This window comes from Brachyhypopomus gauderio, chromosome 4 (assembly GCF_052324685.1).
Source record: "Brachyhypopomus gauderio isolate BG-103 chromosome 4, BGAUD_0.2, whole genome shotgun sequence".
NCBI lineage: Eukaryota > Metazoa > Chordata > Actinopteri > Gymnotiformes > Hypopomidae > Brachyhypopomus > Brachyhypopomus gauderio.
In genome coordinates this window covers 2,618,305-2,640,276 of record NC_135214.1, presented here as the reverse complement: position 1 = coordinate 2,640,276, position 21,972 = coordinate 2,618,305, and the positions used below count along the sequence as shown (strand labels likewise).

The window sequence follows — 21,972 nt, the reverse complement described above, 5'->3', positions numbered from 1 at the left end:
GTTAATCAAAATTTGTTAAACAAATATATTTTAAGAGGTGTAAGCAACTCAGTGCTATTTAAATTATCAAATCAACTCTACAAGTGGAGTAGGTCAGAAAAATTTATCTTAAATGGAAAAGATCTTTTTTTCCTGACGTGTTAAGAGTTTCGACTATATTTGTCTGACTGTTATTAATATTTGGTGTCAAAAACTTGAGTTATCCTTTGTTTTTGTTTGTTTTTTTGTTTGTTTTTTAAAATACCTACTATCATTTCTTCCATAAAAATGTTGGAAAATTTACTTTTAATGCCTCATAAACTATAACTGTACAAAAATAGATTTAGAGAATATAAGGCATTTATAAATGAAGATATTAGTATTATCTATAGGAAGGTATTCTAGCCATGTATATTTTGTGTTTGAATCATGACTGTATTTTGTTCCTGCCAAAAGTATCTGGATCCCCTGCACAAGCAACCTTCTCTTCACCAGTAGTATTGAATATGTGCCGGTGTTTCCATACGAGTTATCTTGATTTTCAGGCACAATCTAATATAGTGAAACATTTATAGCCAACTCTGCCCTTGTGAGTCAGACCCTTGTGTGCTAGTCAGAGGAGTACTGCTGTGTCCATGGGGCCAGGGGTTGACTATGAAGTGCTTTATCTAAGGTGGGATTTATGTGCATTAATACAACCCAGAATCACCTCCACTTAGTGCTCTAATGAAAAATGTCAGAGGATCCAGCTACGTTTGCTGCACTGAGCACAGCTGGGGTGGAGACTAATACGAGGGGTGTTTGGGTCTGGCCTGGGTGGCTTTTGGTACCCTGCCACAGTCGCTCTCAGCCCTAAAGGCTGTTGTTGGGCTTAATCTGGGCATTCAGTGTCCAAAATAAATATGTCATAAAATGACAAGAGGTGATTCTAAAAAAAAGATGGTAAAATATGGTCAATATTTTTACATTTCATTGACTTGCTTTGGTATTCTTTGGTTTATTTCATGATTCAACTTCAGATTATTTGAATTGTGAGGATTTTTTTTCCTAACCTAGCATACTGTATAACAAGTATTAATATCTCTTTGGCATTGCAGCATGTTTAAACTTGTTTTGTATATCATTTTTAACTTTGATATCTCTGGTTATTTTTGCATTATGTCACAATGGATATGGATTTGATGTCTGTATTTGATGCATCAACACATAAATAGAGGGTACAAATATAATGTCATTAGTCTACCATGACTGTTGCATTTCTGGCAGCTATTTCATAAAAAACAGTGTGTGTAAAAAAGGTGTTCTCTGGTTCTTTGTAAATGTCTGTGTACGTTACCGGTCAGATCTGCACGCTAGATTAAACCCTTCTTTGGTTTGTCTGCACAAATGTTCTTCTCACTCTCGGTGAAGTGTATTAAAGATGTGCATCTGACTCTCAGGCACCCACTAGCCTACAGCTGCAGTGACACCACACTGGATGAATCTGTTCAATCCCTGCAGATTACAGTGAGATCATTATGGGACGGGAGTGGTGTCACTGCTTGCTAGTTTTAAGTATTTCTTAATTACTCTGAGCCTGATCTCATGGAATATTAGCACATTAGGACACATTGTTACAACCATCAAATCTTGTTTCCAAGCATACAGGAATCATAATGATACATTTTTATGTTTTCTAGATGAACTGTTGTAGGAATCGTTCTGTCATTTCTATCACATTTTTGTACACTTCAGAATTCCTTATTCTGTTTTGATTCTGGCCCTATGCAGTGATTTGATTTGGTTCCTGTCCACCTAACGCGTGCCTTAAACAATTCTCATGTGAGCAAAATGACAATTTCATATTTCATGTCTTGATGGTTCAGTGCAGCCATTTTTAGGATATGGTTTATTGTTTCAATGAATTTCCTAAATTCAGTTTCCAATCTTGTTTAATTTTCATTAAACAAATCTAGTCTGGTCTGTAAAATCACATCTGGTACAAAACAGTCCTGAGCGTTATTAACCAACACACACAGGTCTGACTGGCAATGTCTACCATTCTGAGAATCAATGTGGTTAATCAAAGATGATATTTTTACACTGTTCACATGATCCTAGGACACAAATATAAGCTTAATTTGGCCCTGCACATCTGAGTCATTCAAAATCTCTTCCAGTCTTTGTTAGAACTGGCAGGGAGTGGTCAGTGCATCAGTACCTTGCAGCATGAGCCCATGGAATGCAAATGAGGCTTCTGCAAAAAGGAAACTGCATTAATGCAAAGGCTTTGAACAGAGAATATTAATTAAAGTTCATAAAAAACTTCCTTTATGTTTTTTTAACTAAAATCATCATCCTGTACTTTATCTTTTAAACCACTGAATGTATTAGATTGTGTTGTGATTGCCAAGCACGGCATAATAGTTTTTTTTATATATATTGTAATAGTATATTTAAATAAATAAACTATAGTTTTAGCTAGTGTCTAGGATTACTGTAGTGTAAATGAGAGCTATACATTAAATAAGGCGTTCTTTCAGGTCAACTGCAATGACCCTGGAAGCAGGGGCAGAATCAGGCGGAATCAATCCAATGAGCTCGAACCTTGAGTAAGTGGCAGAGCTACTGACCAATAGCTGTGAGCGTTCCTGTCTTGTTATGATTACACGTCCAATAGGAATCGACGGAATTTTTAAAATGGGCGGATCCTGATAGCGTCGTGCGAAACAGATGGCGGTGGCGGCGGCGGGCGGATTGCGATACTGGCCGGTGTGGACGCGGGGATAACGGGGGGGATCCTCAAAAAAAAACCCACAGACTTGGTGGGAGAAGTTTAAAAACAGGTTATAGTTGATTTATCTTTTATATATATTTATATATCATCAGGAGTTTATTCACTAGTTACGGAGGGGAAAATAAAAAGCCGACCAACGGTTGTCGTGGGCCTCGGTTTGAGCTGAGAATTTTCGGTTGATTCACGGTCTCGTGCGGTAGCTAACAGCGCGCGCGGGGAGGGGGGCGCGTGCGGTAGCTAACAGCGCGCGCGGGGAGGGGGCGCGTGCGGTACCGTCGCTCTTGCTCGGACTGAGCGCGGTCGGCGGAGTTAAAGGGCCGGGGTTAGCCGGCCGGGGCTAGCCGCGTTAGCTTACCGGGGCGGAACGCGGGATGAGCGTCTCCTCTTTACTCTCCTGGTGAAGTTCATCTCTTTATTTTAGTCCCAAACGCCGTGTGCCGTACGTGAATTGATCCGTGGGGACCGGGCCCGCCACACTTCACGTCTGATGCGCGCGTGAGAACCCCCCCCTCCCGGTTGGCCCGTTTCTCACGCTCACGCGCGCTGTTCGGTGCAGGGCGTGATGGGGAACACGGTGTCGTGCTGCGTGTCTCCCGGTGGGAGCCCAAAACTCCCGCGACACGAAGAGCGTCTGGAGTCCTACCAGATAAACACGGACCTGAGCGACGACACCGGCCCGTACCTGCAGCACATCAGTGACCGGGAGCTGCCGGACGGTAGGTGCTCTATCTCTCTCTCTATATCTCTCTATCTGTCTCTCTACCTCTATCTGTCTCTCTACCTCTATCTGTCTATCTCTCTCTCTATCTGTCTATCTCTCTCTCTATCTGTCTCTCTCTCTCTCTGGCTATCTGTCTCTCTACCTCTATCTGTCTCTCTCTCTCTATCTGTCTCTCTACCTCTATCTGTCTATCTCTTTCTATCTGTCTCTCTACCTCTATCTGTCTATCTCTCTCTCTATCTGTCTCTCTCTGTCTCTCTCTCTCTGGCTATCTGTCTCTCTCTCTCTATCTGTCTCTCTCTGTCTCTCTCTCTCTCTCTGGCTATCTCTCCATCTCTCTGGATATCTCTCTCTCTGTCACTCTCTGTCCCTCTCTCTCTCTCTCTCTCTCTCTCTCTCTCTCTCTCGTATTTCTTTTGCGCTCATTTAAGTAGTAGCTACAGTGCTTTGCAGAGACCTCTTATCCGGTTCCCGGGCCGCGTTGTCTCTAGTTTCGGGTTACTCTTGAGGACTGCCCAGAGTTCATGGAGGGAGTTGAGCTGCACTATCCACATCTGATGGGTAATAGGAGGGACTCTGGACCAAACCAACACTCTGCACTGGGGGGACACTGGAGATCGGGCCACTGAAAATCACTGGTGCATCGTGTTTATCTAGGGTTCATTTGCAGAGTTTACTAACGTGTATCTTGCCCTAGGAAGACCTACACATCCGTCACAGGATTAACATCCTGTACACGCACATTTCGGACCGCCGTACTGGCCGCGCACACGGTGGACGGCATGTGGTGTTTGCTACTACAGCTGCTATTGAGCTTGGTGATAAGGACATTCCAGCCAGTCCCCAAGGATATTCGCAAGACTCGGGAAGAGCAGGAATGCACGGTCAAGCAGCGGAGACTCCCAGATATCCGCGCTATTTCTGGCGTTCCATTGAAGGGAGACAGCTGTCCTGTCGGTCTCCGTCCCTCCCTGTCCTGGTGTTTTGGCTGGAATGGTGAACATGACAATGGTCCAGGAAGGACAAAGCAGAGCTTCTCAACACGCTTCTAGGACAAACAAGACATGATGTGATTATGCTTGAGAAAATGCCACGTGTACACCGTCGCTGTGGGCAACATTGTAGCAGGCTAGCTGGCAACTTTTTAGCAGTCCGAACAAAATTGAAGCTGCCTAAATGCGCTAGGCCTTTCTTCTCCGGCGATGAACCCCCCCCCCCCCCCCCACGGGTTATTTTTGACATGGGAGCTTGGTGCACCTGGCTCAGCACCCTCATGTTGTTGGAGATTTGCTGGCCGGTCCCCAGTTCGAGTACAGCTGAAGCGTCCGGGTCATCACGGGGCGGGACCTGCGGCTGCTGGGTGTTCATGACTTCATGTCCGTGCAGTGAATGTCAGCTGTAAGTGGTGTTCAGGTTACGGGACTGAACTGAACTGAACTGTGAGCCTTTGTCCATGGAAAAAAAACCCTCTGAGTTTTGGATGTGATGTTCTAATGGCAAACAAAGCTGTTAAATGTCTGTTTTTTGTTTGCTTGTTAAACCTAACGAGACGCCAGCACGTCTTTTGCAAACATTGGGGGTTGAATGTGAAGCAGAACCACCCAGCGTTCGCGTGGATCCGAGAGCAGGTGGGAGGGCACCGCAGCTGTGCTGAACTGGGATTACTCGTGTGGGCCTCTCAGAAGGCCCGAGTCCAGCCTGTTGGGCACTCGCGGCCAGTCCTACAGTGACCCACTGGCCTGTCGGGCACCCTGGGGTTCTGCAGCTCCAGGTGTAGAGTAGATCTGCTGGGGTAGAAAGGATGGGCCATCACACTCCAGGTTTGTAGATGAAAACCTCCAGCTCCTGCAGGCTGTAGTAGAGCTTCGTATAAATGGCTGCAGGGCCGTTCAAACGCCAGTTCGGTGACCTTCTGCACTCCCAACCTTGGCCTGCCATCACGTCCACGCTGAAGCGTGTCTGCTGAAACGCAGAACCAGAGAAAAGGCCATCCGGGTGCAGACGTGGGCGTCTAGACCAGAACTCCTGCAGTAGTTCTTCAGGTCTGTGATTGACGCTGCCCGTCGGAAGCCTTAGAGATCGACTGACAGACCACAGCTTGTCTAGCTGTCAGTTGTTTCCGGCACACCGCCTGAAGATGTTGGAGGCGTCCTGAGCGAGTGATGGAGATCCTCTCGGAGTCCCTCGTTCGTGACTGGCGGACGGTCTGAACGGATGTGTGTAGGCTCTGTCATCTCTGTGACAGGCACTCTCGCATGCACCACCATGACCCCGTCATCATGACTGAGGAGGAGGAGGAGGAGGGATGAAGAGTAGGGTTGCGTACATCTGCCTGTCATAGTACATCATCTCCAGGGAAACATCACGATGGACGATGACAAGGGGTAGTCTTTAAAGTATTACGTTTGGGTTGTTTTTTTTGGTTTTCTTTACTTTTGGGTACTTGTACTTCACAACCAATAACATAAAGCAATACTGCAGCTATTGTTTTGTAGTGCCTGTACCAGAAAGAAGCAAGTGTAAATGAACACGTTAAGCCCTTTAACGTGAAAGAATGCAGAAAAGGCCGGAGTGGTGTGGACAGGGGCGTGGCCCCACAGCTGTCTCTGCGTCCCAAGGTCTTGTCAATCATCAATGATGGATGATGGTATCGTCTGTCGCCACAGGCCTTATGCAGAGGAAGGGTAGCCCCTTCTCCCCTGTGTCCACGACAGGCTAACTGTGTCCATGGTGCCCGTCCACGCCAGCCCTGGAGTGGCTAGGACAGGCTCGCAGTGTGTCCTCCTCTCCAAGGGCACCTGCAGAAAACACTGACCTGTTTCTCGGGCTCAGCGGGGACGCGGGTCTCTTCAGAAGCCTCTACATATTGGGGACAGGACCCTGGTTTGCTGATGGGTCGTTGGTTTTAGACTGTAACTTGGATTCACATGTTCAGTATTTCGTTCAGGAAACCGGGGCAGCCCGACCTTTTGCGTTACCGCCGCACGACACACAAAGGTCTCGGAAGCTCCTGTGGTGTTATGTGGCCTCGCCAGCCGCAAATATGATCTAAATAGTTCCCTTTGTCTCGTCCGTGTGTCCGGGTCTAGACTTGGCGCTGGAGTCCAACCCGTCAGATCACGCCCGTGCCAGCACCATCTTCCTCAGCAAGTCGCAGACAGACGGTGAGTGGCGGCTCGGCCGACCGGCCGGGTCTGAATTACGTTTTTTGCACCTGCCATTGAAATGATTGCATAATGAAGCCGTTTGATTTGGTGGCCGCCCAGGTTTCACAACGACGACTTCGTTTGTCTCGTTCCGCATGGTTGAGTCGCCGTGTTGTGTAAACAGTAGCTTTGTGTTAGGCGTAGCTATGTTTGCATGTTCGTTGCCAAGGCCTTGCCAGATGTATCCATGGGCGATAAAACAAAACATTTATACTTTTTTTTATTTTTATTAATGGTTTGCACTGTCCACAATGTCAGTCAGAGAGGTGTGTGTGTGTGTGTGTGTGTGTGTGTGTGTGTGAGAGAGAGAGAGGAGAATGAGTGTGTTTGTGATGGTCTAAAATGTGTGCGTGAGTGCTAGTTTTGGTATTGTGTGTGTGTGTGTGTGTGTGTGTGTGTGTGTGTGTGTGTGTGTGTGTGTGTGTGTGCGTGCATGCTGATAATGGTCTGAAATGTTGGCTCTTTTTCTTCCAGTGCGGGATAAGAGGAAAAGCAATCATATAAACCATGTAAGTAAGGTGGAATAGGTTTCCGGTGTGTCAGTGATGGATTGAAAACTCCCTTCAAGTGATCCTCACCACTGGATTTCTCTGTCAGATATCTCCTGGTCTCCTCTCCAAAAAATACAGCTCTTGCTCCACGATATTTATCGATGACAGCACGGTTAGCCAGCCCAACCTAAAAAGTACTATCAAATGGTAAGTGGAAAATGAATTGGACAGCTGCAGTGTAGAGACGAATTTCAGATGGTAGTTACTGTTTTTATTTGATCTTTTTTTTTTCTTTTCTTATGGCAGTAATCCAAAATGAAGATTCAGTTTATCTAGGTTATAGTATACATTAAAACCACTGTAATTGTCTTGCACAGAATTGCAGTGCAGTCTGGGTATTTGGACTGAGCGCTTTGGTTGTTCTGGTCCTGTACTTTCGACTGGAATTGAAGTGATGATTACGGGTGCGTGGGGGGCGTCTGCTTTAATTGGAGGGTGTGTTTCGGGTCCATCACATCCTATGTTGCCATGGCAACCCCTGCCATCTTGTGCCAGCCCATGCCTCTGTGCTCAGAAGGGGCGGGACTAGACGACAGGGGCGGGGCTGCAGTATGGTAGAGGTTTAAATCAGCCATGGCATATGCCCTGAAGCTAGTCAACAAACAAAACGACATAGGAAACGTTGGCTAGGTGTGCCGTCCTGGAAACAGCTGAGCAGAGGCGTGTAGAAGCTCCAGTCTGATTGCCCACACACTGCACTGCATTTATGACCGTTTTAGTGATTGATTTTTGCTTTTTCTCTTTCCAGTGTTACATTAGCAATATATTACCACATTAAAAACAGGTATGTCACCGCAGACTGAGCAAGCGCACCGTCTAACTGTATAAGATGAGCTAAACGTTCATCCTGGAGCTTCACTCAAGTGCCTCTTCTCGTTTTCAGGGACTCGGACAGGTCGCTGGACATCTTCGATGAGAAGAAACATCCTCTGTCTGTAAGTGAACTTTTGTTTCTGGGGACGACGTGAAATAGCAGTTCACCTCATCCGCGAGGAGCGAATCAGCGTTTGGGTTCAGTGCTAAAATCTTAATCCCAGTTCATCCAGTGACAATCATAGGTTGTCTGGGGAGGGTCTACAGCTGTTGGGTTAGGGAGAACTGATGACCTCTGACCTGGTAGTGCGGGTAGGGCATGGAGCGACCACCACCAAGGTCACGGGGTCGACTGCCATGCACATGGTGTGTGCTGTCGCTCTGAATCAGAGCGCAGTAACTAACCCAGAGTTCTCCTCTCTGAGTGCAGGACTCACCAGCAGGACAGCTGCTGTGTTCACGTCTTTAATTTACCTTTTTTACCATTTTGCTCCAGTTTCTTAGTTATTTTAGCGAGATTTTTTTATCTTGTGGTGAGGTCAGTGATTACATTAGGGGTTCTCAAACATTTTTCCAACATAGCCATTAAATCTTTCCGTTCAGAACGGTTTTGGTACTGTTGTATAGTCCTTGATGTGGGGATCGGTGTCACGGTCAGTGTTGTCATTAGAAGAGGCCAGTGTGTCCCCTTCACTAAGGGGGCAGGTCCAGTGTGTCCCCTTCACTAAGGGGGCAGGTCCAGTGTGTCCCCTTCACTAAGGGGGCAGGTCCAGTGTGTCCCCTTCACTAAGGGGGCAGGTCCAGTGTGTCCCCTTCACTAAGGGAGCAGGTCCAGTGTGTCCCCTTCACTAAGGGGGCAGGTCCAGTGTGTCCCCTTCACTAAGGGAGCAGGTCCAGTGTGTCCCCTTCACTAAGGGAGCAGGTCCAGTGTGTCCCCTTCACTAAGGGAGCAGGTCCAGTGTGTCCCCTTCACTAAGGGAGCAGGTCCAGTGTGTCCCCTTCACTAAGGGAGCAGGTCCAGTGTGTCCCCTTCACTAAGGGAGCAGGTCCAGTGTGTCCCCTTCACTAAGGGAGCAGGTCCAGTGTGTCCCCTTCACTAAGGGAGCAGGTCCAGTGTGTCCCCTTCACTAAGGGGGCAGGTCCAGTGTGTCCCCTTCACTAAGGGGGCAGGTCCAGTGTGTCCCCTTCACTAAGGGGGCAGGTCCAGTGTGTCCCCTTCACTAAGGGAGCAGGTCCAGTGTGTCCCCTTCACTAAGGGGGCAGGTCCAGTGTGTCCCCTTCACTAAGGGGGCAGGTCCAGTGTGTCCCCTTCACTAAGGGAGCAGGTCCAGTGTGTCCCCTTCACTAAGGGGGCAGGTCCAGTGTGTCCCCTTCACTAAGGGGGCAGGTCCAGTGTGTCCCCTTCACTAAGGGGGCAGGTCCAGTGTGTCCCCTTCACTAAGGGGGCAGGTCCAGTGTGTCCCCTTCACTAAGGGGGCAGGCCTAGTGTGTCCCCTTCACTAAGGGAGCAGGTCCAGTGTGTCCCCTTCACTAAGGGAGCAGGTCCAGTGTGTCCCCTTCACTAAGGGAGCAGGTCCAGTGTGTCCCCTTCACTAAGGGAGCAGGTCCAGTGTGTCCCCTTCACTAAGGGAGCAGGTCCAGTGTGTCCCCTTCACTAAGGGGGCAGGTCCAGTGTGTCCCCTTCACTAAGGGGGCAGGTCCAGTGTGTCCCCTTCACTAAGGGAGCAGGTCCAGTGTGTCCCCTTCACTAAGGGAGCAGGTCCAGTGTGTCCCCTTCACTAAGGGAGCAGGTCCAGTGTGTCCCCTTCACTAAGGGGGCAGGTCCAGTGTGTCCCCTTCACTAAGGGGGCAGGTCCAGTGTGTCCCCTTCACTAAGGGGGCAGGTCCAGTGTGTCCCCTTCACTAAGGGAGCAGGTGTCATCAGTGTTGTAGTAGGGCCTGCCTTCGCCACACACTGAATCGCCCCCACCACGGGACGCAGGGGACGTGAGACGCAGCCCGTACGATCTCTGTGTCTGGAAGGTCTTGACCCCCTCCTTCTCCCTGTGTCCGCACGCTGATGTTCTCAGAGGGAGCTGGTTCCTGACGACTACTCCCGCACAGACCCGGAACACAAACTCATCTACCGCTTCGTCCGGACGCTGTTCAGTGCCGCGCAGCTGACGGCCGAGTGTGCCATCGTCACGCTGGTAAGACCACGACACCCACGATGATCTTAAGTGCCCAGCGTGATGTACAATAGACATGGCAGTAAAGTAGCTATAGTGCTAACGTCTGGAGGACAGCAGGTCTATGTAGCCCCACGCTGCACTAGCCCAGCAAGGCATGATGGGTAAGACGGCAGGCATGTGGCCTGGCCCCCCCACATGCAACTGCGTTCTTTCTGTTGGGATTTCTGCCCGTATGCACAGACCTGAAGTTACTCTGATGTCCACCAGAGGGCAGTAGATTCTCATATTTGGATGTAGCTAGTTTAGCTCAGGACAAGATACCCAAAATGAACACACACACACATCTTAGCTGGCTGTGCTACTCTTCCCAGTGGATAGTGTAAGTGTGACCTGCAGCAGAATGTCTTTTTGGGCCTCTCACGGGGCGTGTGACGTGGGTACCTCCCCTCTGGTGGGGCGTGTGACATGGGTACCTCCCCTCTCACGTGTGCCACAGGTGTATTTGGAGAGACTCCTGACGTATGCTGAGATTGACATCTGCCCGTGTAACTGGAAGAGGATCGTACTGGGGGCCATCTTGCTGGCCTCAAAAGTCTGGGATGACCAGGCAGTCTGGAACGTGGACTATTGCCAGATCCTCAAAGACATCACTGTGGAGGACATGTGAGTGTGTGTGTGTGTGTGTGTGTGTGTGTGTGTGTGTGTGTGTGTGTGTGTGTAGCGTTACCTGTGCGTGAGGTGTGTGTGTGTGTGGAGGACGTGTGAGTGTGTGTGTGTGTAGCGTTACCTGAGCGTGAGGTGTGTGTGTGTGTGTGTGTGTGTGTGTGTGTGTGTGTGTGTGGCGTTACCTGAGCGTGAGGTGTGTGTGTGTGTGTGTGTGTAGCGTTACCTGAGCGTGAGGTGTGTGTGTGGGGAGGACGTGTGTGTGTGTTTGTGTGTGTGTAGCGTTACCTGAGCGTGAGGTGTGTGTGTGTGTGTGTGTGGGGGGGGGGGGGGGGGACGTGGGTGTGTGTGTGTGTGTGTTAGTGTGTGGCGCGTTACCTGTGTGTGTGTGTGTGTGTGTGTGGCGCGTTACCTGTGTGTGTGTGTGGCGCGTTACCTGTGTGTGTGTGTGTGTGTGTGTGTGTGTGTGTGTGTGTGTGTGTGTGTGTGTGTCCAGTTCTCTCCCCCCACATGCTCTCTCAGGTCTATTTTCATCCTGTCCATTGAAGCTTTGTGAGGTTCTGGTCTGGCAGCCTTCAAGTGCTCTCACAGCCCCAGCATAATGGGCCGGGCTCTCGCCCGCTCCATTTGTTGCCCCTGGCGACCGGTCTCCCCCACCCCCCCTTATGTTGTCTTCCCCCGAAACGTGCGGGCCGCTGTCTCCACGGAGACGGGCCAGAGTGGTGAGATCGTAGGAACGTGATGAGTCGGAGATGGAGACGTTGGGCTTCACCCTCCGCTGGGTCCCGCTACACCGACACGAGCACCCGCAGTCCCACTACACCGACACGAGCGCCCGCAGTCCCGCTACACCGACACGAGCGCCCGCAGTCCCGCTACACCGACACGAGCGCCCGCAGTCCCGCTACACCGACACGAGCACCCGCAGTCCCGCTACACCGACACGAGCGCCCGCAGTCCCGCTACACCGACACGAGCGCCCGCAGTCCCGCTACACCGACACGAGCGCCCGCAGTCCCGCTACACCGACACGAGCGCCCGCAGTCCCGCCGTGTCACGCTGGAGCTCTAAGATCTGGCGTGTTTAACGGACGCCAGATTGAGCGTGGTGAACTGGTTCTTCTGCGTGTCCTCCTGCAGGAACGAGATGGAGAGACACTTCCTGGAGCTGCTGCAGTTCAACATCAACGTGCCGGCCAGCGTCTACGCCAAGTACTACTTTGACCTGCGCTCACTCGCCGACGACAACAACCTCAGCTTCCCACTGGAGCCCCTGAGCAATGAGCGCGCTCAGAAACTGGAGGTGAGTCAGGGGGGCGGGGCTTCACCACACACAGCTCCTGGGGTGATGAAGGCCCAGTACAGAGTTCCTCAGCCCAGTCCGCGGGACTCGCTGTGCGGTCCACGTTTTTGCTCCAACCAAGACGTTATAGATAGCCAACACTCCTAATGCCGTAGTTCAGGGGAGCAGGGATGACGTGTAACTCCGGACCGTCCAGTGGGCCCGGAGGGCCCGGCTGAGAGAGGCCGGCCAGGCACGGGTGAAGGTGAGCTGGTGTGTAGGGGCGTGGCTGTGACCGGTGGGGGGGGTGTGTGTGTGTGTGTGTGTGTGTGTGTGTGTGTGTGTTCAGGCCATCTCCAGACTCTGTGAGGACAAGTACCGGGACCTGAGCCGCGCTGCTATGAGGAGATCCTTCAGCGCAGACAACCTGGTGGGCATCCGCAGGTCCAACGCTGTGCTCTCCTAGACCCCTGACCTCCGACCCCGGGCCTGCGCGGAGCTCCCGATCCACGCCCGTCGGACCGCTCCCTTCCGGTCCACCGGTAGAGACTTTTCTCCGGTCCTGTCCACTATGGGAACTCCTACCTAAACCAATGCAAAACGACCTGTCTACATAGAAACAAAAAAACTGACTGAAGGAATTTTTTTTTGGTTGTTTTTGTTTTTGTTTTTTTGCTTACTATGTAGGCTACTAGCTGTGAAATGTGTCAGTTTTTAATTGAAATCAATTGCAGATGGAGTATTTTAAATAAACACTAATCATGTAAAACTGTTCCTGATTTGCCATGTAGGTTCAGGTTGGGATGATATGACTCACATCACAGTGTGGAACTACACTGGAACTTTTGGTTAAAAGTCTTGATGAGTTGCATTTGATTATTGTAATTACAATATACCCACAATGCCTTGTTCTCCAGTACGGGGTAGTGTGATGGATATAGCCTACGTTTGGCTCTTTGATGGCAGGGTTAATCATATGGGGTGTAAGACTCTGTGTATAGAAGCTTCGTTCTTTCATATAGTGGTGTTTACAGGGATCTTCTCCAGAGGTGGACGTTACTGTATTAACTCATTGAGGTGCATATTGCCCATCTAGGGGGCGAGTCCTGACCCTCCTCACCAATAACGGGTTTAGTCAGCAGCCGTCAGTCACTGGTGGGCTTAATGTGGCTGCCAAAACTGTTGACACCCGGAACATTTTGTATCATCCAAGATCCCTTGTAACCACAACTGGCCAAACCAGTTTTTGACATATTTGACATCTGCGTATGTGATGCACCTAATGAATACACAAACAAAATGATTACACTAGCGTGTTCAGATTGCTCCACGATTTTATTCTCTACCAAGAAGAGAAATGAAATGACACTCCGTTTCATAAATATCTAATCTCTTTAAAATCTTATCAAGGAATGAAAATTCTGTTAAAATAAAGTATTTACATACATAACCAGGTTATTAAAAAGAATTTTACATAAGATTTACATATGAATAAGCCAAAACGCATACAGTCACACTGGACAGACAACGGTATTCTCAGATTACGCAGGCTGCCACACTATGGACTCAGAATGACTTTAAACAGAATATAAAAGACTTTGGCCGAGAAGTTTTACGCGTATTACAGCGTTTCGTGTAAGCGCCATCGTGACCACTAAGGCCACCGTTGTACGTTTTCACACATCTACACCTGCACGAGGAGATGAACCAGTTCCTGAAGTCTTGGAAGGGTTTTTTATTTATCTTGCAAGGCAAGAGTGAGACGCTAATGTGGAAATCGCATGGCAAGTATCTGATGAACAGTTGATTTAAAATGGTGACGAGGTTTGGTGTCCAGCTCGCAATTTTAGGAAAATTAGGCTAAGGACCAATTTAACAAGTGGCCACTAGGGGGAGTCAACCTCAGTAACTGAGAATGGATAACATGTCTGCTGTCAAACACATTAATGCAGTTGTTTGTAGCTTTGAGCTGCCATAATCAATGCAATGTTGCGACCATAGGACATATATTATGTTTCGTTTGTCTACAGTTTGTTTTGTCCCAAGTGGATTCCAAATTTACAAAGCAGTTTAACCATGTACTAGTTTACACACACATTCTGAAATTTGTGACTTGGTAACAGATTAAACTCATTGTGCCAAGATCCAGTCACACCTGTGTCCTGGCTGCGTGCGTAAACTACACGGACTGTTAGAGATGGTGTGTGTGTGTGTGTGTGTCTCCCACCCCCAGTTGGCCGACCCAGTTGGTGTTTTTAAAATTTGTTCAGAAGCATAAACAGTGGGGAGAAGGTAATTCCAACCATCATTTACCAGTAAAAGACTAACTTAGACAACAATGTGCCCCCATAAAATTCTTGGAATGTTCCTTCTCTGGTTTTCTATCAAAAAAGTCACAAACATGATCTGAATACATATTTACAGAAATAAACAAATAAATAAAAGGCCTCCATAACTTGGCCACAGGAATCCTGACGCAAGCCGTTCATTTGTTTGTTTTTATTTTGAAATTTGGTGTGGCTGCTGTCACATTGCGATGTCTGTCTGCTCCGATTTATTCATCTCGAGTCTTTTGTTGTCACTGAAACTCATTAGAAGCAGCTTGAACCAACAGGTCAAACAAACAGCTTCTCATTCTGTCCTTTTTCCCCACGCGTATGATCTCCACACGTTCATATCTCATCCACTTAGTGGGTCCAGAGAAGAATTTGGGAGAGAAAACACAGTAATCTGTTATTCTCATCACCCATGTGCTCCCGAATCAGGGCAAGATGAAGCTGATTCAGGTGCTCTTGTAGTGCTGGACGTGGTTCACGACGCCCGTCAGGCGGTCTCAGGTCCTGGTGCTGAACACAGGGTCCGTGGTGAGCCTGGTTCAAACGTGCAGGGGTGCAGCAGGTTTGTGGTAGGACCCGAGGGCCGTGGAGCCGGCCCGGGCGGTGAGGGCCGCGCTGGCCTCGCTGTACACGGAGGAGGCGGAGGCAGGTGGCTTGCGGACTCCGCAGGGGAAGCAGCGCCCCACAAACCGCCTCCACGACTCCAGCGTCTTGCCCGACCAGATCCACACGCCAGACGTGATGCCCACCACCAGACACATGAAGTACTTGAGCATGAAGATGGCGTAGTCGGGGCCCGGGGCCAGCTGGTGGCGTTCGGCCGGGCAGGCGCACGCCAGCGCCCTCTCCCAGCCGGGCCGGTAGTGCTGCTCGTAGACCAGACATGCCACCACGATGGTGGCGGGCACCGTGTAGAGCACGGTAAACAGGCCGATTCGGATCATGAGTTTCTCCAGCTTGTCCGTCTTGGTCCCGCCCTGCTTGATGACGCTGCGGATGCGGAAGAGAGACACGAAGCCGGCCAGGAGGAAGAGCGACCCGGACGCCAGGTAGACCACCAGGGGCGCCAGCACGAAGCCACGCAAGCTCTCCAGACTCTGGTTGCCCACGTAGCAGATGCCCGCCACGGGGTCCCCGTCCACGGCGCTGAGGGCCAGCACGGCGATGGACTTGACGCTGGGCACCAGCCAGGCGGCCAGGTGGAAGTACGGGGAGTAGCCGGCGATGGCTTCGTTACCCCACTTCATGCCTGCCGCCAGGAACCAGGTGAAGGAGAGCACCACCCACCAGATGGAGCTGGCCATGCCGAAGAAGTAAACCAGCAGGAAGACCAGGGTGCAGAGGGCCGGCCCGGCCGTGTCGTACAGGACGTGGCGCTGGTCGCCCAAGCCGCCGCACGCCACCCGTTCGTGACCCGCCAGCAGGCGCACGATGTAGCCCAGCGAGACGAAGAGGTAGCAGGCGGAGAGGAAGATGATGGGCCTCTCCGGGTAGCGGAAGCGCTCCATGTCGATGAGGAAGGTGGCCACGGTGGTGAGCGTGGAGACGAAGCACAGCACCGCCCACAGGCCCACCCAGAACACGGTGAAGGCCCGCTCGTCGGGCGAGAAGTAGGGCTGGTGGCAGGGCAGGGCGCAGTCGGCCAGCGGGCCCGTCCGGGCGCGGCTCTGCAGCGGGTGCGCCTCCTTACCCACGGACACCAGCGGCTCGCGGCACCGGCACTCCCGGTCGCACTTTTGGGCCGACGCCGACTTGGACGTGGCCCGATGGCGGGCCGAGCCCTTGGGCGTGGGCTTGGGCAGAGATGGAGACAGGGTGGTGCTCTCGCTGCTGTTCTGGTCCATGCAGAGGCGCTCGGGGTCGCCCAGCACGGGCAGGCGCTCGCAGCTCATGCGCTCGGGCCAGTCGAACCCGTACTGGATCATGAGGGGCGAGCAGCCGCGCTTGGCCCGCTCACACACCGAGCGGCACGGCGGGAGTGGCTTCTTGTAGTCCGGCAGGCAGATGGGGGTGTACATGCTGCAGAGGAAAAACAGGAGGTCCGGGGAGCAGCGGATGCGGACCAGAGGCCAGAACTGGTGCACCTCCAAGCCCACCTCCTCCTGCGTGTCGTGGTTGAACTGGTTGGGCATGTAGGTGAGATTGTAGCCGATGCCTTTACACATGGGCACCGTGATGGGCTCGCACACGATGTCCTTGGAGGCGGTGAGCGCGAGCTGCCACAGATGCGCGAGGAGCGCCGCGCGCAGCCAGAACACCAAACCGGACACACGAACCATGGCGCGACAGCCCCGGTCCACTGATCTCGGGATGTAAAAAAACAGTAATAATTGCAATTTCAAACGTTAATCTTGAGTGTTTTCTCAGCACGGGCCCCCTGGTTTAATTTATGGCCACTCGGAGTCCCCAAAGAGCCGCTGATGGTTCCAGCAGCATGTCCGCGTCCACACGGCTGTAAATCACACCAGGGGTTCGGTCCAGACCGGAGCACTTGGGTCCAACTGCTCTAAGCACACCATGACTCTAAACCCCACAGACTAAAGACAAAGTCAAAAACTTTACATGTTAATTAGAGAGCTCCGTTTTGGTTAAAAGTATCCGTGTGTTAAGATAGTAACTCAAGCTGGGAGGTTTAACGTACCGGGACGCTGGACGGTGAATCATTCACCACACACACCATAAACAAGTTGAAAGTTCATTTCCTCCTAATCCCTTTAAAACAAAATAGCGTTTAAGCGACAATGTCCTCGGGGTCTTCCTTTGGGTTCAGCGTGACAGGTGAAGTCATTTCATGCTTTTCACACAGAGTTGAGATAAAAAATCCGCTTGTCGACCCAGAACGAGTCCGTAAATGTCAGAAATAAGAGTAGAAGTCCTCACCGTCCTCGCACAGACCCGCAACAGGTTCAGGTGCAGCAGACTCACAGCTCACTTGCTTGCTTGCTTATTTTTAAAAAATCAGAAAATACTTTTTTTTTTCTTCTTAAGCTTCTGTGGCCTTAAATAAAAAGACGCACCAAACATCCACGATTCCGTGAGTAGCTCCACTTTCTCCTTTCTCTTATTTCTGAAAAATTGGTGTAAAAGTATCCAAGTGTCCTCGCTGTCCCCGGCACAGTTGTCTGTGGGCTGCTGAGGCGGTAATTACTGAGGGGCGCAGTCAAGTCCTGAGGCCCCGCCCATCGCACCGCTGCGACACGCCCCCACATTTCACATCACTGCCCCCTTCATTGAGGGTCATTGATGTTGGGGGAGTTCGCCCACCTTCTCTCCACCACATCATATCACTAAATGAACCTAGCACACATTTTCTTGGTGCAACAGGTTCCATTGCATTGTGCGAAATTACCATAGCTGGTCCGCCAAAAAAGAAAATATTATAAGAGTGTCTATTATATGGAACACATTACCAGAGATCGGTTGTAATAAACTAGTGAGATTCACTCTGTAATATATCGAGTGTGGATGCAGTGCATGTGGGCGTTGGGTGCGAGTCCCATGACCTGCTGTTTGAACCCGTGTATCCTGTGTTACTTATGTATTTACTTACTACTTCACCTATTCAGGATGGAGGCGTGTAAACACTCAGATAATGACTCTTAACGCGAGCGTCATCACTCACACCTGAGAGGGGGGGGGGGGGGAGAGACAGGGTTAGGTGGGGGGAGGGGGGGGGGGGAGCATCCTTCCTCTCTGTTACCCTGGAGACCAGCTGGACTGTTCACTTTGATGCTACCTTGGCGAAAGCCCTAAAGTTCACCAGTCGTGAGTCTTTTTGTGACCTCGTGCGTCTGTTGATGCTGTATTCTGTGCCTTCGGTCTCAGGTGTGACACGTCTGTCCCTGTGTGTGTGGTTCTTGCAAGCTTCCACATTTTTATAAAAGGGCTGAAGAATCCTGGGCTGAAGAATCCATTGTTCAGAGTGAGTGTATCCCTCGTTCAGAGAGTATCCCTCGTTCAGAGTGAGTATATCCCTCGTTCAGAGTGAGTGTATCCCTCGTTCAGAGTGAGTGTATCCCTCGTTCAGAGTGAGTATATCCCTCGTTCAGAGTGAGTGTATCCCTCATTCAGACTGTGCGTTGAGTAGCACACAGTCATGTACTGTGGGATATTGACTACAAACTGCATATAAAGGCGATGTTTTCTTTTCCTACCTATTAGTCTGTCATGCGTCAGTAACATGTCACATGACCCAACAGTTCACAGTGTTACACGGAGTATGGATTATCTCTACTCATTGTTGGTATTACCTCTAGATCAAGTGCTTAGTTCATTTAGGCAGAGACATGTAGGCATGACGACGGAAAGGTTGGAAGGGTGGGTCTAGTTTTTTCCCCTCTCTCTCTCTCTCTCTCTCTCTCTCTCTCTCTCTCTCTCTCTCTCTCTCTCTCTCTCTTTCTCTCTCTCTCTGTTTATTTAGTAACCTAACAGCTTTCTTCAGGTCCAAAGGTCTCATAAGGTGTGTGTCAGTGTGTGTGTTCATTCAAGAAAGACTGCATAAGTCCAAACAGCCTGGGTCAGTGTTTCATTTGCCTGTTAGATTACACTGACTAAACTCTATATTGATGAATGAGAGTTAACACAATAGTTCACATTCTTCACGCTTGCTTGGGGATCACTCGTTAGTGTGTACACATATACACACACCCACACCAAATGATTGCTCTCAGGAAGTATCTGTTATGGTTTGAGATGTTTACTTTAAACCCTGTATCCTCTAGCTGTCATGACCCCACGCTATTATCTCCCATAGCAACAGACGTTTGAAAGTGAGGCTGCCAAAAAAATAAAAATCTAAAAATGTCTTAAAAAAACTATTAAATATCAACTGTTCTCATTGAAGGAAAGTTAATTATTAACCTCAATGCTGAGAAGACAGTATAGATACTGACAAACTTGAGTGATGACCATTTAGCACGGGGACACTATCCACTGATGAATTCTGAATATGAATGTGAATGAGAGGGCAAACATCGCTGACATCTTGGAGACGTTGAGAGTGAACAAACCAGCTCTATCCCCACAATTTACTAAATTCTTTCATTAGATGTTATTTTTATCTGGGATTGTCTGTGCCTGTTAGAGGAGAACCTGTGCTGCTCTGCACCAGCGAAGCATGCAGTGTGTGTGTGTGTGTGTGTGTGTGTGAGAGAGAGAGAGAGAAAGAGAGAGTGTTGTGTTGTGTGTGTGTGTGTGAGAGAGAGAGAGAGTGTGTGTGTGTGTGTGAGAGAGAGAGTGTGTGTGTGTGAGAGAGAGAGAGAGAGAGAGAGAGAGAGAGAGAGAGTGTGTGTGTATGTTGTGTGTGTGTGTGTGTGTGTGTGTGTGTGAGAGAGAGAGAGAGAGAGAGAGAGAGAGAGAGAGTGTGAATGCTGATGTCATGTCATGGTAAGGCAGGGAGCGTCTGGACGGTGTGGTGTGTCCTGGTCATGTGGACACAGTGACCCACTTTTTCCGTCTCTCTCTCCCTCCCTCTGTACCCACCCTGCGTGTCTCTGCAGGTGTCTGCACAAAGGGCTTTATCTCTCTCGAAACCTTCCCTCATCCCGTGCTAGACACACACACACACACACACACACACACACACACACACACACACTCACACATGCATATACAAAGAGAAATTACAGAGAACTTGTGTAATTCAAGAGATTGAACTATTGCCTCTGTGATTCTTCTGTTTCCTTCTCTCTATTTGATGACAGGAACTGTGGACTTCGTATGTTCTGGAGCAGTGAGAATGTAGTTGGGCAGTGAGCTGTGAGTCCAGAAGTGGCCATTTATCACGCATGTTAATGTCAGGACGCTTCCTGAAGGAAGTCACAGCGGGCTTCTCCACCATCCTGTCCTACAACCGTAGTTCTCCTGCTGTTGTGGGTGAAGTTTTCACCACAGGGTGTTTGGCCTCCGAGGGGAGTCCTTTAGAGACACCCACCAAGATAACATCACAACAACCTCACAATGGACAACTAATTAGTCTGTTTTCTGAGCAGACCAGAGATAGTATTTAAGTTGGTATTTAATGTGATCACATTGTAAACAAAGATGAAGTGCTATGATGCTGAAAAGCAAAAAACACACACAACCCCCACCTCAAATCTACCATATGCAACAATCTACAATGCAGGTGCATTTCAATAAATCCAAATATCATCAAAAAGTTCATTTATTTCATTAATTCAATACAAAAAGTGAAACACATATATAGTCATGACAAACAGAGTGGTCTATTTCAAGTGTTTATTTTTGTTAATGTTGATGATTATGGCTTACAGACAATGAAAACCCAAAATCTTTATCTCACAAAATTAGCATATTATAAGTCCAACTGTTAAAATTATTTTTAATTCAGAAATTCTGGCCTACTGAAGAGTATGTACAGTAAACACACTCAATAATCGGGGCTCCTTGTGTATGAATTACTGCATCAGTGTGGCGTGGAGGTGATCAGTCTGTGGTACTGCTGAGGTGTTATGGAAGCCCAGGTGGCTTTGATAGCAGCCTTCATCTCGTCTGCATTGTTGGGTCTGGTGTCTCTCATCTTCCTCTTGACAATACCACATAGATTCTCTATTTCATTTGGAAATCAAGGTCTCAGAGTCTGGAGGAAGAATGGAGAGACACACAGTCCAAGCTGCTTGAGGTCTAGTGTGAAGTGTTCACAATCACTGATGGTTTGGGGAGAAATGTCATCTGCTGGTGTGGGACCAGCGTGTTGTATCAAGACCAAAGTCAGCAGAGCCGCCTATCAGGACGGCTTCATGATTTCCTCTGCCAACAAGCTCTTTGGAGATGGAAGTTTAATTTTCCAGCAGGACTTGGCACCTGTCCACACTGCCAAAAGTGCCAATACTTTGTTTGGCCATCAAACTTGCCTGACCTAAAGCCCATGGAGAATCTTTTTGATGATATTCTAATTTATTGAGATGCACCTGTATGTGAAAACATTCGTAAGATTCATTTCTTGTGAAATTGTGCAAATTTGCTTTGTGACCAAATAATTCAAACGCACAGGCCAGTGTCAGCTGGATGACTAAACACAGTTGGCCACAGCCGAAATCGAACGTTACGCTAATCTAGGTCATCGTTACTCGCCGTTAATCTAGGTCATCGTTACTAGCAGGGAGCCCTCAGTCTTTGTCTCACGGGTGGAGCATCCAAGAGGCCGTTGCATGTCGAACGGGGCGAGACCAACGTTAAGCCCCGCCCCCTCCTTTAAAAAAATAATAATTTTTTTAAAATGACAGAACCGAATCCCTTGCGTTCCTTCTCATGTTGCCATTGTGTCCACACCATCCCTCTTTCGTCTTTCTCTCCTCAGAGTCTCTCTTTTGTGTTCCTCCCCCTCCCCGGAGGAGGGGCCACTCGGGCCCCATGTTGTCAGGTCCCTAAATGAGTCTTGACTGGTCTGTAGGCCACTGGAGCTGCACAAAGGAGCGCGTTCTCCGCGCTACAGTGGAGCCATTGTGCCAGTCAAC

At 49.5% G+C, this 21,972-nt stretch overlaps 2 protein-coding genes and 1 long non-coding RNA gene across 5 annotated transcripts; 1 reads left to right on the top strand and 2 right to left on the bottom strand.

Moving 5' to 3' along the window:
• Positions 1 to 1,848: 1,848 nt before the first annotated feature.
• LOC143511830 (uncharacterized) lies at positions 1,849 to 2,744 on the bottom strand. 2 transcript variants are annotated; one of them, XR_013130288.1, is made up of 2 exons: positions 2,566 to 2,744; positions 1,849 to 2,215 (listed from the first exon to the last, which is right to left on the bottom strand). It is a non-coding gene; the product is annotated as an uncharacterized LOC143511830 (long non-coding RNA). The 2 variants fall into 2 exon arrangements; XR_013130287.1 differs by having other exon boundaries at positions 2,592 to 2,744.
• On the top strand, positions 2,698 to 12,933 carry ccnyl1 (cyclin Y-like 1). Of its 2 annotated transcripts, none has more exons than XM_077001470.1 (11): positions 2,698 to 2,804; positions 3,312 to 3,471; positions 6,566 to 6,640; positions 7,157 to 7,191; positions 7,280 to 7,380; positions 7,982 to 8,017; positions 8,117 to 8,168; positions 10,116 to 10,235; positions 10,714 to 10,880; positions 12,020 to 12,182; positions 12,511 to 12,933. In XM_077001470.1, exons 2-11 carry the CDS (start codon positions 3,318 to 3,320, stop codon positions 12,625 to 12,627), a joined length of 1,020 nt encoding a protein of 339 aa, XP_076857585.1. In that variant the 5' UTR covers positions 2,698 to 2,804; positions 3,312 to 3,317; the 3' UTR covers positions 12,628 to 12,933. The 2 variants fall into 2 exon arrangements, with proteins under 2 accessions (XP_076857585.1, XP_076857584.1); XM_077001469.1 differs by having other exon boundaries at positions 2,700 to 2,804; positions 3,177 to 3,471.
• Positions 12,934 to 13,491: 558 nt separating this feature from the next.
• fzd5 (frizzled class receptor 5) lies at positions 13,492 to 17,721 on the bottom strand. The gene is made up of 2 exons (XM_077001468.1): positions 17,139 to 17,721; positions 13,492 to 17,034 (listed from the first exon to the last, which is right to left on the bottom strand). The coding sequence occupies exon 2, from the start codon at positions 16,774 to 16,776 to the stop codon at positions 15,037 to 15,039; it is 1,740 nt and encodes a 579-aa protein (XP_076857583.1). The 5' UTR covers positions 16,777 to 17,034; positions 17,139 to 17,721; the 3' UTR covers positions 13,492 to 15,036.
• Positions 17,722 to 21,972: the final 4,251 nt, after the last annotated feature.

Coding starts and splice junctions, on each gene's coding strand:
- ccnyl1 (XM_077001470.1), top strand. CDS start 3,318: ATGGGGAACACGGTGTCGTGCTGCGTGTCTCCCGGTGGGAGCCCAAAA. Junction 8,018..8,116: donor TATTACCACATTAAAAACAG/GTATGTCACCGC, acceptor TCTCGTTTTCAG/GGACTCGGACAGGTCGCTGG. Junction 10,236..10,713: donor AGTGTGCCATCGTCACGCTG/GTAAGACCACGA, acceptor CGTGTGCCACAG/GTGTATTTGGAGAGACTCCT.
- fzd5 (XM_077001468.1), bottom strand. CDS start 16,776: ATGGTTCGTGTGTCCGGTTTGGTGTTCTGGCTGCGCGCGGCGCTCCTC.